The 17,706-nt window shown below is 41.8% G+C and overlaps 1 protein-coding gene across 5 annotated transcripts; it reads right to left on the bottom strand.

Moving 5' to 3' along the window:
• Nucleotides 1-4,502: 4,502 nt before the first annotated feature.
• Nucleotides 4,503-17,629, bottom strand: PPP1R2 (protein phosphatase 1, regulatory (inhibitor) subunit 2). 5 transcript variants are annotated; one of them, XM_010568378.1, is made up of 8 exons: nucleotides 17,559-17,629; nucleotides 12,745-12,852; nucleotides 12,188-12,268; nucleotides 11,793-11,896; nucleotides 10,351-10,533; nucleotides 8,886-9,094; nucleotides 7,293-7,343; nucleotides 4,503-5,961 (listed from the first exon to the last, which is right to left on the bottom strand). In XM_010568378.1, exons 2-6 carry the CDS (start codon nucleotides 12,825-12,827, stop codon nucleotides 9,015-9,017), a joined length of 531 nt encoding a protein of 176 aa, XP_010566680.1. In that variant the 5' UTR covers nucleotides 12,828-12,852; nucleotides 17,559-17,629; the 3' UTR covers nucleotides 4,503-5,961; nucleotides 7,293-7,343; nucleotides 8,886-9,014. The 5 variants fall into 5 exon arrangements, with proteins under 5 accessions (XP_010566680.1, XP_010566675.1, XP_010566678.1 ...); XM_010568373.1 differs by having other exon boundaries at nucleotides 4,503-6,275; nucleotides 7,293-9,094; XM_010568376.1 differs by having other exon boundaries at nucleotides 7,293-9,094.
• Between the last annotated feature and the right edge of the window lie 77 nt (nucleotides 17,630-17,706).

Genomic DNA, 17,706 nt, shown 5'->3' with positions numbered 1-17,706 from the left:
CGGGGCCCGGCGGCGGGGCGGCTGCTGCGGGAACGCCGCGCCGACCAACTCCGCTGCCCCCCCTCCCGCGCCCAACCGCGACTGACGGCGCGGCCGGCCAATAGGCGGCAGCCAGCAGCAGAAACAGCCAATAAGACGCTGGCGCAGGCGGGGCTTCCCCCAAATCGGCGTAGGGCGGGGGAAGGGCAGCCAGCCCGTCCAGCAGGGGAGCCCTCTGGCCAATCACACGGCGAGAGGAAGGAGCATAACAGGAAGACCGCCCAATAAGTGGGCCGCTTAGGGGAGGCAGCCAACCGCGGGGTGCCGCAGGGATCACTTCCTCACCGAGCGTCCTAAAGAGTGACAGCCCGGTAAGCCAACGGGAAAACCGCCGTTGGCCTCCCACCAATTGGCAAGCGCCATTGCCACGACCACCGGAAGACCAATCCCAGCGCTCGCAGGCACCGAGGGGGCCGATCCAGCGCTGCGATAAGCGGGTCCGCCCGCCGCTGGCGGCCGTTGACGGTGCCGCCGTTGGGGGTGGGGCGAGGCGGCGGGCGGGCTCTGGCGGAGCTCTCCCGTCTGTGCCCGGCTGATCGTTTTTAACTGCTTAATTTTTGTAAATTAAGCCACTAATTAAGCAGGGGACCTCTTCCCTGGGGGATGAGAGGGGCGCGGGAGGGCCCGGCTCGGCGCCCCCCTGAGGCGGTGAGGGCCGCCGGCGCGCGGCCCCTCCCTCAGCCGCCCCCCGGAGGAGCCCTCAGGCCCGAAGCGGGCGGCCGGGCCCTCGCGACGGGCAGCGGGCCGGGCCCCGGGCCCCGGGAGAGGCGTTCGCTGCGGTGTGGGGGGCTCACACACGCTGCCGCCCCGGCGGGGAGCCGGTGTCGCCTGCTGAGGGTGCAGCGGCAGCTTCGGAGCCGCCGTGGAGGAGTTAGGACTCCGGGTGCTCTGCAGCGTGTTTCCGTGCTCGGTCTTGGCGACAACTGTAGATTGGTGTTACTTGGGGGAGGTTCAAAGTCGTCTTTGAAGGAGAAGGGTGGGGGGGGGCTTCTGTAGAAAGAATTATCAGGCGTGCTTGTTTGGGTTTTGTACGGCAGCTTTGCCTGAGAATACTTTCTGAAGGCTTTTCAGACAGTGAAAGGGCTGTATGGTAGAGTGAAAAGGACCGTGTTGGTCCTCTCCCACTTCGTAGGGAAGGACTGCAGAAACATCATACGTTTCTGATCCCTTACGAGAAAACAGCTTTAACAAGTTTGGCACTGCTTAAGTGTTCCCGGATGTAAAAATGACAAAGGCAAAGTAGTGTCAGCCATCCCCTCTCACCCTCAAAGGCAGTGACAGAGGAGTACAACTTACTATTCAAGTTAAACTGGGCAAGGATGAAGCAACGTCGCACCAAGTCACAGGCTCCATCCTGCAGTTACAGGGACACAGTGCTGGGAAGCTGACACAAGTTGCTGACGTTCACTCTCAGCTCCTCCAGGAGTCTGAGGAGCTGCCGTACCTGCCCCCAGAGAGCCTGCTCACCCCCTGCAGTCTTCACACCCTCCAGCCCTCCAGTGCCCCATCATCTGCACCAAGCTTCACCTCTTTTTTTTATCCCTTTCCCTCTTTCTTATCCTACCCTCTCTCACTGACTTCTTTTTGGTCTCACAAGGATAAACAGTCAACATGGAAGGATGGAAGGGAATATAAGACTTCTTTCCAAGAAGCTGAATGCCTGCTGTACCCTGAACTGTCCCTCCCTTGGTTAAGGTGTCCTTTCACAGAAGAGAAGCTTTTTGGTTCAGTCAGTTGTGGTTTGAGGGGGCGGAGTTGTTTGGTTTTTTTAAGACTGGTGAAATGTAGGATCCAAACTACAAGTTACACAGATGCAACAATTGTATATTTTTGTGAACTGTCTGTCCCTCACTAAAACTAACCAAACTACCACTAGTTTGGTTAAGGAGTCAGTGCATCCATCACACCCATGTAGAAAAAACATCAAGTTAAGATATTTTTGTATCACTTAGGCTGTGTTTATGTGGTGAAATCCACTTTTCAAATACAGTGTGCAATTGAAAAAGAAAGCCCAGCTCTTTTTTTTGGAATAGTTTTACTTCCTAAGAATTAGTTGGTGTTAGGCATTTTCCATTACACAATGCTAATGAGTGATTATTCAACGGTGACCGTGAAGAGACAGACCAGTCTTGCTTTAATCCTACGACATGCAAAGAAAATTACCTTGAAAAATGCAACCTTTTCTGGTGTGCTGCTGTCTCAAATTCATGATTCAGGTTCACATACCTGCCCTCACATCTAGGTAGCCAAGCCACCACAAAACCTGAGGGTGTGTATAAACTGATGTGTATCAAAGTTATACTGTAGAGTACTTCCCTGTTTGCAATGATGAAGAAACTGCAATAGTAGTTTAAGTATTCATCTATGAACACACCTGCAAACCTTACAATATCTGCCCGTTTCTTTTAAAAAGCTCCAGGAAGTCAAACCAATACATCTAGTATTAGTGCCATACAGCACTAATGAAAACATTGGTTTTATTTACTTTGTGACACTTAACACTGGTTTCAAACAGAATAATTACATTTGTGAGGTGGTATCATAATAAACACCACAAAAAGCATGTTACAGAAACAGAGAGTTCTGGTAAGATACACAAGTTTAACATGAGAGAGCAAGCTGTGGAAAAAAAATATTTGCTGTTTCCATGAACTGTGTACAACTCAGTGTGAAAGAAACTTTAAGAACAGAAAAAACCTTTATAAAGACGGAGTTAAGGCTCTTATTTGCAAGTGATCTTCCTATTGGAAGCATATTGAAAATATTTTCTCTAAACAGGGTGCAGCTTGAGGACTTAAACTTGTGCAAGAAGCTTCACAATGATGACGCTGTGGAGCTCAATGTCCACATTAGTAAGGGCTGCATGTCTTTTGTTGTCTCTTTACACCACTTTTTGCTGTACAAATGAGCATTTACCATATGCACCTCATGATTAAGACATGCATGCAAGCTAAGTCCCCATCAAATGTAAAAAGAGAAAAGGCATTTCTTCTCTTGTCCCCATTCAGCAGGGAACTATAATTGCTATTCCAGAATAGAAGGAAATCAGACATCCCCTTTGTAAAAAAAGCCATACAGAGTATCTGTAGTTACTGCAAAGTCAGCTTGCCTATTTTAGCTTTTAAAATGCATGAAGGTGTAAGCCTGGATAAAATCAAGTAAACCAGCCCTCCAGTTAAAAGCAGCGTCAGGTACATCAGGTTGCACCCCAAGTGAGCGAGACAAAGCAGCACGAACAGAATTTTTGCTAGCACTGAAGAGAATGAAGAGGAGAACAAAGCCTTTAATAAAACCCATAACTAAAACAAGTACAAGTTGCAAAATGGCATCTAACTAAAACTTGGGAGGTTGGTGGCACAGAAAAGGTGGGATCACCCAGACAGCTCAAAATCATCCGACTAATGAAGGGACCTACTGTATATTCTGAGGTTCATTTAAAACCATCTTCATGGATCTATATATACTGTACCTCCCTCAAAACTACATACCCATTTCATCCAGGATTTTGGAAGCCATTACAGGGAAGGTCTTTACTGGAAGTTAGCAAAGGGGTTTTTTGCTTGTTAAACAAAATGCTTTGCAGGCATTGTAGGGTACAAAATACCCCTGCGGAGCACCAAAATGAAAATGAGGTCTTGGACACAGAACATGGCGGGGAGGGCGGGGGGAAGGAAGGCAGGACAGTAGTAGCTCATGTAAGAGCTGCTTCTGATGGATCCTGCCTTAATTGCGGGTACAAAGTACCCACTTGTACTTATCACAAAGTGCAAGTAATCTGTTTTACAACATCGCAGAAGACATCTGCATTACCCATACACATTGGTCAAATCTTGACCCATTTGTGCTCCAGTCTGATTGCTGAGTGCTGCCACTCTCTCAATAGGACTTAACTGCCCTAGCTGGGGCAGACCAGGCCGTCAGCTGGTCACTTTGAAATACAGGTTGGTGCAGACATTCCAACAGTCTGAACACTGCAAGCTGGTATATAAAGGGTGCAAACTTTTTGACGTCCTATTCTTGGGAGCCAAATTTAAAGCTATGGTAAGTGACTTCAGGAGTCAGAAGTATCTAAATGCTTACTCTTTGCCCCTGTTTATTCTACAGAAGTGACCATGTTTGATACAGGAAGAAATAGCGTTCTCCATATTGAAAAATTAGCATCACCACACTGGACTGAATGAAGAGTTCAACTCTTTCTTGTGAAAAGATGCTATTAAACTTGATTCAGGTCCTTAGAAGACTAAATATCCCACAACTGACAACCCCGTTACCTACTAAAGGGAAGAGATAGTTGGGAAAGGCACACAACAACACCCAATTAGCACAATTCACAGGTATCTTTGGCGATGCATCCATTCTAATGAATTATTTCTGTATAAATCTCTCAAAGGACAGCATCTTATTGCTTTATTCACTCTCAGTCTCTCTGGGATTTCATGAAAGCTCACACTTCAGAATGCATATAACTGTAAAATAACTTTCATTCCTTTATTCAAACTTCACATATACAGTGGACAAAAAGACATTTTAAAATAGATCCATATAATTATATGGATTTTTGCAACATATCAAATTCAGATCAAAATTAAGATATACACTGTGTTCCATAACCAAACTAAAGCTTAAGTGTATACTTCATTTGTGTAATAAAACCCAGGAACTACTCTGAGTACTGGAACATTCACCAGTCAAATTCCACCAAATGGGAAGTTGTTTACAGCAATTTGGAGGTTCAGAATCCCTCTTTACAGGGGCTGTACAACCACACTGTAAACAAGTATTTGAATTAGGCAGTTTACCTTCTATTCTTCCAAACAGCCTTCATTTTACAAAAGCAGCTGCTGTAAGTTGCAATGGGTACAGCAAGATCTAGACCAGTGGTTTTCAGTACGCAGGTTGCCAACCCCAAATGAGTAGGAGATCATCAGCAGTTATCTTTATGTAAAGAACAGCCAGAGCCTAAACTCAGCTCATCTTCACAGTCCTGATGTGGATTTGCTCATGGCTGGGCATTTTTCCTCAAGTGCTAGTAGCACAAGCACTCTTCATGCAACTGGAAAGGACCAAAAGTTTGAAACAAGAGCTGGAAGAGTGACAGTGGATGTGGTTTTAAGAGAAAAGTTGGAGGGAACTTCCATGTTCTCATGATAAGTCAAAAGAGAGCTCCACAAAACATCCAGTCCCGATGGAAGAGATAATGACAGTTAAATGCAAAGTTCAAGTTAACACATTTCCAGTGTAAAAACATTCCCTCCACCAGATGTTAGTATTGCCTTAGTCAGAAACTAACAACTGATTCTGAACACCACTCCTAAAAAATAATACAGCTCTTCTAAAGACTGGGGAAGTACAGGTAATAACGTACTGAAATCTAGATTAACAGGTCAACACTTTACAAAGAAGTTGTAAGACTTAAATAATCCCTTTTTAAACTGCTCAACACATCTGATAAATAGCTTGCATGTCAATCTGATATATGCTGTACCGTTTGGCTCTTAAATCCCAAACCTTTCCATAACAGATACCAGACCTAGAACACTGTCAAATAAATAGTGAAAAACCAAAAGATACTGTCTGTTTCAAAGCATGAAGAGTAACAGTATATTACGCAAGATAATCAGTGTTATACATACAGGGAATGCCATTCTGGTTGAACAGATTATGAAGCAGTATTCTCCATGAAATACTAGGCACAAGAATAAATCAATTAGACAGTTTTTTCTGCCTAATGGACAAGTCTAAAATTAACATTCTTGGCAATACAACATTGTAACTGATATGCTTCTCAATATTTAAGAGCCTTAATTGCAAAAAATCATGAAGCGATGTTTATATTTGTGACTTTGACAAGCAGTTACAGTTCTGGACAGATTTCTTCTATGCTGTGTGCTCTACTTTCCAGCTGGTCACGAGTAGCATGTGCTGCATAAGAAAGATTACAAAAAATAGGTAATTCTTCACACTCATTGAATATTTTCAAAACGCACACAATATCCTCCTGAAATCATCTTTGCTTCTCCAAAGGTAATGTTTGCCAACCCATCATAGCAATGCACAAGCTTTTAGTTTGAGAGTGTGGAAACTTCTAAAACAGTTATTTCACCTTCATGTTCTGAAGAAATGGCTAGCACCATTGTTCAGCATACCAAGCACTCAATGCTCAACACTCCTGGAACTGGGAGGATTTAACCCAGGAGTTGAGAGAGATCAATTTGCAGAACTAACATATGAGGTTCCTGAAACACAAGCAAGCATAGTACTTTTCAGGTCAAATTTCAATTCCAGATGAGACACTTTAAAATAAAACAAGGTTATAAATGAAGGAGCACAGTCTGTTGTGTTTTTCAGGAAGTCGTTAAACTCATGGTTTTGAGCCAAAGAACAGCAATAAATCAGAAAAAGCTCTCTCTCATCAGTGCTTTTCATATGAAAAAGCCCACTATATATATATTTATATTCAGTGGCATAAAGCAAAGATCAAAGAAAACTACGTCCAGATGATAATAAACTTTAAAAAAGGCCAGTTAGGCTCAGGCATGAGTTAGACTTGGTAACAAGCGCAGTATAACAAGTGAATAAATAGCATAGCTAACAAGCAGAACCAATTTGTGTATACTCCCAGCCTTCTCACTTAAATCATCTTTAGGGTGATGCTCACCGTGGTGAAGAAAACACAATATAATCTGTGTCTACCAAAGGCCAAAAGGGCACACCCAGTCAGATGACAGCTAAACTGATGAGCAGTTATCATAGCAATGAATGCTAAATGAACCATAAAGAGAGAACAATAGTTTTGCTGCTTGTCAATTGAACTGCTGTAGATCACACCACTGTAGCTGATACTTTTGTGTAGCAGAAGTAAAAACAGGTCTGCGCTGAAATCATCATGCTTAAATCTACCTACATCAGGAATCTCTCCTTCAGTGATTTCAAAGAGAATTTCTAAAAGAAAAGTGTTTATGGAAAGGAACAAAGGTCACTTTTGCTGGCAAAGTCTATTTATGTCATTTGTGGAGTCATAAATAAGGAGTAGCCAGAGAAAATCCAGAGAAGCTGAAACGCTAAAGCAAGTGATCCTAATGCAGACTATAACAACTTTAACTTTCTCTTCGACCAAAAGGCTTGGCTGCTAGAATCCATGTGCATGGGATAAAGGTACAGCTACTTGAGGCAAGCAAAGAATCGTCTATCCATTTAAAACACTCGGTAGCCCACGATGAAGACACGGGCAAAAACATACAAACAGTTCTCACCATTACTGACTGGACTGGCCATCTTCATTTCAATCAGCAAGAAATCTCAGTCTGTAACCAAGAAGCGCAACTCATTAGCAGACCTGGTGGTATCTGACAGAAACTTTCTTAAAAAGCTGTCTTAAGTCTTTAGCCCCTTCTTCAAAAGGAGAATGTAGGGATTAGAAGAATACTGTTAGTTTTACTCAAATACAAACCAGACAGGATTAGAGGGTAGAAAGGAACATCAGGAGCTGAGAAGGACAGAACCTTTAAGGGATCTTCACAGACAAATAAAATTCCAAGTGAGAAGAGGGTCTCAAATTGCCTGAAAAACAATCCAGAAGCCAGTGGAGCCCTAGAGTCACAACAGACCACTAAGAAATACCTCTTATGTCACATCTTTACCTGGAATGATCATCAGTACTATAGAAATCATGTTATTCCACTGGAATAAAAAGACACTGCTCTCACTTAGGTAGATTTACAGTCTCAGACATAGTAGGTGAGTGGTAGCAACATCACCAGATGATCTCGGTAACTTCAGAAGAAGTGAAGTCAAATGGAAGAAACTATCAAAATGTATCTACAATACAACATGCAGAAAAAGACAGACATTTCCTTTGCAGTTAAAGGCAAGTGTCAGAGCTGTTAGTCAGTTTAACGGAGTGAAGCCAAAATAAGCCATCACAAAAATCAGCTCCTGCATCACCCAATACACTGAGTAAAACCCCTCCTTTTCTGCTCTATAAAAAAGCACTTTAAAATATGATGTGAAGTCAAAGAGCTCTTCAAAAGCTATCCAGATGAAAAAAATCTTTCCACATGCTTACAGTCCTAACAGGGGAACCTCAGGAACAAGAATATTAATAGCATTTTAATCCACTTCCAGGAAGGAAACAACCAAATTGAAATACTGTTTTAAATACCCAATTGCTTAATATGACCAAAAGCATGGCATGGCCCAAAGCAGACTAGCAAAAAACCCAAGTAGCTACTGTTAAAACTAGCTATTTAAGAAATGTTCTGTAGCCCTAATACCTGTTTAATCAACATTTATAAGGAGATTCTTCTGTGCCCTCAGAATACAGATGAGTGTGATAAAGAGTTGTCCTCTCAAAAAAGTTACTTCAGTAAAACTTCGACATTACTTTAGCACAGCTTTGTTGCTGAACATTTATCACCTCAATGTAGGAATTTCTTAAAACACAGGCAGTGGCAGAAGACAGAGAGGTTTATTAATTGTTTTGTCCATATTCCATCGTCCTTTGACCAACCCTGCCACAAAGAATCACACATGATCAGTCTGAGGGTATTCAATTCACCAGCTGCTACAAAAAGTGAGACCAGTACTTTACCTCAGAAAAATTGATCACGTACACAGACCAAAAGCTATGATAGTTGATACAGAGATTAGGAGATAATGAAATATCAAGGTTTAAGCAGAATGATACAAAACAAAAGTGAAGAATTGAGAACTACATCAAGTTAATGGAAAGTATTTCTATATGCCATGGTGTGGAGGTGAACCAGTTAGTTAATGGGTTGATAAACTGGCAAACAGTTACGTTTATGGAATCTATTGGCCATGAGCAGTCCAAAATTGATAATTACCAGTTGTGGCTCTGAAGCTGGTTATGAGGCAAGGTGGAATGGACTTCAACAATAGAGATGGAAAAATGCTGCAAAGGTGTGCCTTCTTTCCACTGGCGAATGCAGCTGGGGAGCGGAGTTGCCTCTGTTTTACAGCAGAGTGCAGAGAGATGGCAGCTTCAAGCCATGGAGAAAGGTCATAAGGTTGCCTATTGGAGCCCTCCTTTCCCCTGGAGAGTGAAGTTCTAGTAAATAGCCATTATAAGGCGTATGTTAAGTTACTGGATAAAGTCAGTCCATCAATGGGTCTCAGACACATACCAAATGACCCTTTTGGAGCAATTATGAAGGCATTAGTCCTCCTGTAATAGATAATGGGACTAAAGTGCAATCCACAGAACTTAAAAACACACAACTTTGCAAATCACCTTTTTATTGTGTGGAATTTAAACTAATTTTAGAAGAGTTTCTAGTTCACATGGTTGTGAAAAGCAAATGTGAACCAAGTTAAACCCATGCAGCATCTTCCCAAGTCTGCAGACTGTGCTAACATTTCATAGTTTTGCCAAGCAACAGATGAATGTGGCTTAGACTTCATTGCCACTAGTCTCATAAGCAACAAATGTCAATTTTTTTAATGCCAAAAACTTGTTTGAAGCGCTGTTACACACAGAGGTGGGTAGTGAACAGCTGTAATTATTCACCAGAAGGCCACCACAAAAACCAAAGACTTATACAGTCTACCCTTTTCACCCAGAGAGAAGCTTAAAGATGAAAGAGAAGGTGTCAGCCTCTATAGTTTTATGAGTTTCCTATCAAAATACAGCCCTGAAGCAGGTTCCAGAAACAGCTCCCAGCTAAAAGTCCCAGACTTTCTTCCAGTAGCTGCACTAAAAGCAAAGCTGAGGGTCTTATCCCATACTATAGAAATGAACATTACTGCTTAAGGACAAGCACGTACCGAAGTCCTAACAGCAGTTCTACGTTACAGTAAGAAAGGCAGAAGTTCTTACTTCGGAAGTTAGATGCACTCCTCTCAACAGGGAGGAAGCACGCATGCTAGTTTCCCATTGCTGGCTACATGATAGTTTGGGAGCAGAACTGGAACTGAACCACAACATAAGGCCAGGCTCTCCCATGTGGCCACAGCTTTAAGTGTTCTGTACAGGACAACTCTTCCTTTAAAAAGGATGCTGGCAACTTCACTACCAAGAGTCAGTTATGCTGGGGAAACAGTATGAAGCAGAGGTGTTTGCTTTTCTGTTATGTCACAACAAACAAAAGCCCACATGCTACTTAGCAATACTGATGGTTTTGGTACCATGCTACAAAGCTACCTATCAACACAGCATGCAGTATTGCACATTGAGCATTACATACATACTGTGCCCTTTCTATTTATTCTCATACTTGAGTGTACTCATTCCCCAGCAGCTGAACGGACCACCAGCACTCAAACATGCTTTTTGATTAATCGGCAGCTCACCATGTTCAGTAGCTTCTGTATTCATTGTTTCTACATCTGCAGCATCATGCATCTCTTCATCCTCATCCTCATCATCCTCTTCTTCACCATGTAGTTCCTTTGCAATGAGTTGTCTTGCCAGTTTGATGTTTCGTCCTTCATTGTAGTGCATTTTTCTCTTCATTTCAAACTGTTTCTTTTTCTCTGTGGACAAACAAATGCGAATATTTCTTTCTTCTCTTTTAAAAAAAAAAAATCAACTTATTTCCTCTTCAGAGAGGCACTAACTGCTTCCTATGTCAAATTTATTCCTACCTTGAAAGTGCATTGATTATATGATCAAGCAATCACTGAATTAAAATTATTTTCTTCAAGCAGTGGAGCGTTCTTTTAAATGAGCCTGACTTACAAAAAGGCTAGTAATTAATGGACTGGAATGGCTGAAGCACTTTTAAAAGAACCTGTCTGCAAGTAAGAGCAAGTCTGAACCAAGAGCAGCATCTAGTAACAGCATACAAAATTCCAAAGTTTCGCAAGCCTTGTTTCTAAGTAAACTTAAGGACAAATTGAGACATACTGGTGGGATAGAAAATGAACTTTTGCAGATGTCTGACTTGACTCCTGGCTAACTACCAAAGGCCTGTTATAAGAGATATATTTACCACATGTAGAAGAAAATATTTTCCACTTTCCCCATGGCCTGAGGCCTAACTTTGCTCAACACATTAAACATTAGTAGGTCTAGCAGTAACGCACTATAATTAGATTAAACTTTTCTTATTGGTAGCCCCAATGCTGTTTTTTTCCTTCCTTTAGAATAGTAAGGCTAGATGCTCAAAGCTGGGGCCAGGAAAGATGAGAAGGAACAGCCAGATAATGCAAGCCTGAAACCTTAGAAGTATTGTTGTTTGACTGTTTCCTCAAAATGTTCTAGCCCAAGCTAACACAAAACAATATCTCTGTTGAAGATGCAAATTGCTTTGGAATAAATGTAGATTTCCTGTTGGATCCATCTACCAGTTGCTTTGAAACAACAGAAATATCATCTGTAGGTCTGCAAGCAATTAGTAGCATCTTGACTGCAGTGGTACTCATTGAATTGTTAAGTCTACCTGAAATATGTTCAGATTAAGAACTATTCCCTCACCCCAAAACTGGAAGAGCTTCTTATTTGAGAAGTCTAGGTTTCTTAAGAGGAATTCCCACACCTTAGGCTTGTATACAAGCAGGCAGCCAGTAACAGCAAATTCCTGTTTATATGTAGATCCCAGACCAAACAGTCCTGATCAGAAACAAACAGTGTATTTGTTCAATCTTTTACTTACCCTTCAAAGACTATTTATCACCATTTTCAAATCACAACATTTTTCTGATAGTACTTCTTCTTCCCAAGTATTTCTTACTGAAAATCTGAAACCATTTGTAGCAAAAACAACAAAACAAAGAAAACAACTTATGCCTACCTCGTTCTTCAGGTGTTAATTCTTCATCCTCTTCCTCCTCCTCACTGCTTTCCTCTTGCTTTGCTATGATCTTAGGTCCTTTACCTTCAGCTGCAGCTGCCAGTCTACATAAATCATGCAATACAAAATGCTGAAACAGCAAGTTTTTCACTTATTTAAATTTCAGAACACTCAAACTGCTTTGTTCATTATTTTTTGCCATATTTATGTGTAGAAACAACCTGCAAGAGGTTTTAAGTACCAGTGGCCCTATCAAACACTGAAAACGACTTAATTTGACAATAGCAAAAGTCTGCCTTCTAGAGAAACCAGCAACACCTTTCCATAAAGAAAAACTACTCCAGGAAAGAGCAAATTATCTTAACATTTAGTCAATTTTCTATGACAATACTTACTTTTTACTCAACACATCTGCTTTTAAGGGCTCATTTGATTCTGAATCACTCACTGCATCCTCATCATCTTCTCCTACCATGCTTGGAGAGCAAACAAAAAGTAGCCTTTATCAATAATTTGCTGCTTAAAATTTGCTTGATAAAACAGTCAAAACATTACAACACTCAATTAAAAGACTCCTTTAATACTTTAAAAACTTTCCAAATCTAATTTAAATATTGATATGACAAATTTATATTCTAGTACACAGATGTTAACTGAAAAAAAAATCAATACAAGTCAGACTTACTTATTCCATTCAAAGCCTAAAGCCTAAAACCTGCTAGACATAAACCTTCTAAAAATTGACTCTGTCCTTTTTGACAGTTCTCCTTGGTAGCTATAAGCTTTTATTTAGAAATTTTGTAAATCTGAATATGTTGCATATATCCAGTAGGTCTGCACAGTCTGTCAGGCAATCAGCTATAGTAAACACTACATCATCCACAAAGTCAATTTTGCTGTAAAACTACTATGTCACCTGGCATCATTTAGGACAGCAGTTCAGCAAGCCTACCTGTGATAAGGAGTACTTGGCTCATCTATTTTCATCAAGCCATAATCTTTGCCTGCTGGGTGGTATGTAGCTATGATGTTCATTTCATCCCACTTCTGGGATTTTTTACTGAAATAAGAAAACAAAGTTAAATTTTCTTATATTCTAAAAACAATTAGTTCTTTGGCCACAGAAGGAATGTTTAGAACGTCTTTTGACCTCTGCTACATACTAAGCACAAAAAATATTATGACGCACAAGCATGTTCAAAGCATGGCTATTAAATAAATACTGTTCTATACATACTTCAGTGAAGTCATGACAAATTATCAGTGCAATTTAATTTCCCTAACAATTCACCATAGCTAAATAAACTCAGTGATCTATAACTGTATTCTTATTCATATACATACATATGTTTTTCTCAAGAAACTACCAGTCTTGTTCAATCACTGTCCCATTAACTGCCCACTTTTGTTACAAGTTACTGTAAAATCATTCTTCCTCTTATCACAACCCACAACACTTCAACAAAACCACATAACTTCCACCTCACCTCTGCTCAGTGAGCTGCTATGATTATTGGCAAAACTGTTACATAAACAATACCAACAAACAAATAACTTCCTGCAGTAAAATAAACAGCACTGAGCAAGCTGGTTATTAATACTGCTTTTGTAATCCGAAATTGGAATCATAAACCAGAACCGATTCACTGCTGTAATTAAGCTGAGGAAGTTTCACATTTTACACAGACAGGCACCAGTGATGTTACATTATTTAGAATTTCCTCAGTCAATCAGGTAATGTACCATTTTATGTATATTTGCAGAAACAAAAGCCTACCCAGACTGACAAAATATACAAGCCACAGGGAAAGCAGTTGCCTTGTGGCCAGAGGAAGACTCACCCCTCCACCGATCTAAAAGCCACAGAAATGTTTAACCAACAGAAACTACCAGGTTCCACATTTCCTCTATAAAGGGTATTGCAAGCTTCATACGAGGTGGTCTTTCCCTTCAACTAAACCAAGAAATTTAACTTTACAATAGTAAATTAATTCCACTATTTAATATTACCTTATGCATTAACATATTCCTGTTGCAAATTACTATTTAAGGAAGCAAATGTTACAGAGCTTTGTTGGTTTTTTTTTGTTTGGGAGCAGGGGGGAGCTTGAGGGGGGTAGTTGGCTGGAAGACTTTAATGTAACTACTCTTATTTAAACACAGTCCCTTCCAAATTTGAAAAATTTATTCAATCTCAATAATGCAACTGCTCTTGAGCAGAAGTAAAACAAAACTGATAAAGCAAAATTCCAAGCACAAACTAAATTTTACATTTACGGAGAGCACTGTATATAACACAATGGGGAAAAAACCCTAAAGGGATAAAAAAAAACAGATGCGGGAGTTGATGCAGAATCCTACATGCCACAGACTTATACTCCAAAAATGAATACAAATTAAGTGAGCTTAATCCCCTTAGCATATAGGAACCAATGCCAAACTCTCATGTTTGAGGCTTCAGATCTATTTAATAATTTTGTTGGAACTGTAACACAAGGATTGCAACCTAAGCGGACAACACGTGAGTCAGACTGCCTGCTCTGGCAGGGTGGAGAGTCATGAGCTTCATGATGACAAAGCAAGAGCTCTAGTCTAGGAATGGCAGTTATTCAAACCTATCTATTTAGGAGTCAAAAAATCACCAGTTAAACATCACCTAAACACCTGCTTAAAGTTCACCTATGACTAACATAAGATGATCGTATGGTTACATAGCGAGCGCATGAGAATTTTTACTAGCCATAGCAGTTGGACAATGGTACGCAGCCCCTGCAAAGAGACAGAGCTTAGTTGAAGGGGAAATGTAACAGATGGGAGAAACTCCCATCACATGCTTTGTGTTCACCATATTCACCCAGAGTGCATCAAGGTTTATTGCCTGAGCTCACAACTCAATACCTAATAATAATATTGGCAACCTTAGAAGAATCTTTTTGGCATACACTGCTCTCGAAGTTAGACAGCCTACAACTAGCAATTCAGTAAGTTATAAATAGAAAATTGAGGAAGCTTTTAGTGGTTTAGTTTTTCACACTCATTTCTTTAAACTCATATTCCAACACTAAAAGCCTTGGCTGTGGAACACGTCCCAAAGCACAATTTAGAATTCAGCTAGGGAAAAAAATTATCGTTAGTGGCAAACAGACAAACATGTCATTTCACCTCTCCATGTAAAAAGCCATCACAGGAGAGTGACTAAGTGCTCTAAAAACCCACACCTCCTTTGACCGTCTCCAATTTAGCATGCTTAGGCACGCCTGAGAAGCGCAATGTTAATGAGAGAGCTTAGGACCATCACAGAAAAATGCTTCCTGACACCCCTCAGATATAGAAACAGGAAATCTAATCTTCCTTAGGAAAATCAGATTTGAAAAAAATCTCGTAAGTGCTCAGTTGTATTCTTTCACTTCTTTAAACATATATAATTATTTATTTTGACACCACACCTTGACAGGCAAGAAGTTTCTGCAGCAGTATTACTGAAAGGAACACCCTCACACCTCACTTGCTCCTACCATTGCAGACTCTTCTCTTGCCTGTACCGACACAGGTGCTTGCACACACATGCACAGACTTACTTAGTTACTTTGTAAAATATCAGATCAGCTCACTCAGGGGCTCTTACAGGAGCCTTAAGGCAAAAAATACTGTATAGCAGGAATGCCAAGAACATGTCTACCATTAAACCATGATCTCAGCTCTCAGGCTCCAGTTCCAGTGGTGTGCCAATTTCACAAACTTCCCTCTTGCATCATATTTTCATTGAGGGAGTTTTCCGAAGAATTTTACCATCACTGACAACAGCGCAAGGTCAATAATGATGCAAATACACGAGAGCTCTACTGAACGCGGTGCTTTGAGAGATGACAGCTCACACAATGTGCTCTTTCATCTGCAGCTATTTTAAAGGTATTCAGACCTGAATTTCAATATTAGAAATAAGCAGGGAGGCTGCTGCTAAGAGGCACATGAAGAAAGCAGATACCTGAATTTATGAACTAATTTTTAATCTTCAAAGAAAATCACAGCTATACTATTTATCATTAAGTACAAAATTATTTTGCTGAAGTCAGAAATAACACTGATTTAATGAAGTGCTGCCAACCACAAACAATACCTGCACACAAACCAGCTTTAAATACCCTATACTGATCTTTCCAGGAGATCTTCTAATGCAGCCTGCCAGGTTAGCCAATATCCTTTAACTTGCAAGGCAATTTCAGAATTAATCTAATTGACTTTATTGATTCACATTGGTAAACAGGAAACAGAAGCTGGACTCCTGCCCACTTAACTGCTCCGCAAGAAATTACTGTGTACTATAACCAATACACCATATACTCAGCTCATCAGTTTCTTCAAGATGGTACGCAAGAGACTGCAGAAAATAAAATAGAGACTACCAACAGCCAGTTTTATTTTAAGTCTGGTGTGGTAGTAAAGACTTTGTGCTACATTATATTAAAACTAAAGAACAGGAAAAAAATCACAACATTTGTGTAGCATATGGCTACTTACATTCAGCCCCTTCAAAAACATAATCTCATTTCTTCAGTTGCAATAATTTCTTCCTGGAAAGCAGGAGCAGCTAACACAGGCAACACAGCAAGCCAAAAAATTTCAGTCTTACCTTGCTGACTTTAGACTATATTCATGACTTAACTAGGCAAAGAGGAAAGAAATATTACAATACAAAAAAAATAATTGCATGTCCATTTTATTTTATCATTATTTCTCTCCTTGGAATATTGAGTGAGGTCCCAAATGAAGAAAACAGTCAAAAGCAATTTCATAAACGTAGAGGTCAGGTCAAACCCTGGTCATCGTAACGTGATGGAGTCTCAGAGCAACATTAGGCAGCACGTACTGGGTGCTAACTAACATCAGGAAAAGCGCAAGAATTCTTACTGGTCAGGGACAGCTGCTGGCTGGCTAACGACCACTTCTTGCATATTTGGACTAACTCATCATGTTACAATGAAACGAAGATTTTCTTGTCATTCAAAACAGAAACCACATGGCCAGTGCATATTCTCAAGTGTGAGATCTTCACAGATGAATCTTGCACAAGCAAGAATACATCTTACTTATGTTTCCAACCCAGGAGAGGTCCTCTCCCCAGGGACACGCTTCTGGTTACAGAGAAATAAGCTACCTTTGAGAAGGGCACGAATAAGTGTCCCATGGCAAAGTGTATTTCCCAAACTGTAAACTATCCTCACAGCTACTGTAAAACCCTTCTGTTTGTCTTTCCGAGCGAGCATTTAAAGCAAATACTGCTTCTGCTAGCACTACCTAAACAGCAAAGAATCACATCAGCTCCTTCAGGTGCCACGCTGCGCTCCTGGGAAGAGTCACGACTACAGTTCCTCGGTTCTCCCCATTCGGGCAGCCCTCGCGTTCTCCACCCAGGGCCACAGCCCCGCCACCCCCTTCCCTCACACAGACCACCCTGCCCCGAGCAGTACTCCTGCCTCAGCCGGCTGCTTCCGCTGCTGCCTGACCGCCGCCGACGGGGGGAACCGTGCTCCGCGGCCGCCACGGCGCGGGAAGCACACGGGCACGACCCGCGTGGCCCGCTGCACATCACCCCCAAAACACGGGACAGCCCACGAACCCCCAGCTGGGGACGCCGCCTGGCACACCCCGCTCCGCGGAGGCCCCGGACGAGCGGGGCCGGCGACGAGGCCCCGCTGAGACCCGCCGCCGCCTTACCACCACCACCACCACCACCGGGGCCCCGGCCGGGGTCGGCGCGGCCCTCACCCGTGCTCGTCCTCGTCGCGGGCCGGGCTGGCCCGCCGCGCCCCGGAGGCCGCTCCCCCCCCCGACAGCTTGCTGCCGCCCTTCTTCAGGATGCCCTTGATGGGCCCGCGCCCCGCCGCGCCCGACGTCGAGGCGGCCGGCACCGAAG

Source organism: Haliaeetus leucocephalus, unplaced genomic scaffold (genome assembly GCF_000737465.1).
Source record: "Haliaeetus leucocephalus isolate CR32 unplaced genomic scaffold, Haliaeetus_leucocephalus-4.0 Scaffold240, whole genome shotgun sequence".
Taxonomy (NCBI): domain Eukaryota; kingdom Metazoa; phylum Chordata; class Aves; order Accipitriformes; family Accipitridae; genus Haliaeetus; species Haliaeetus leucocephalus.
This window is presented reverse-complemented; position numbering and strand designations above follow the sequence as displayed.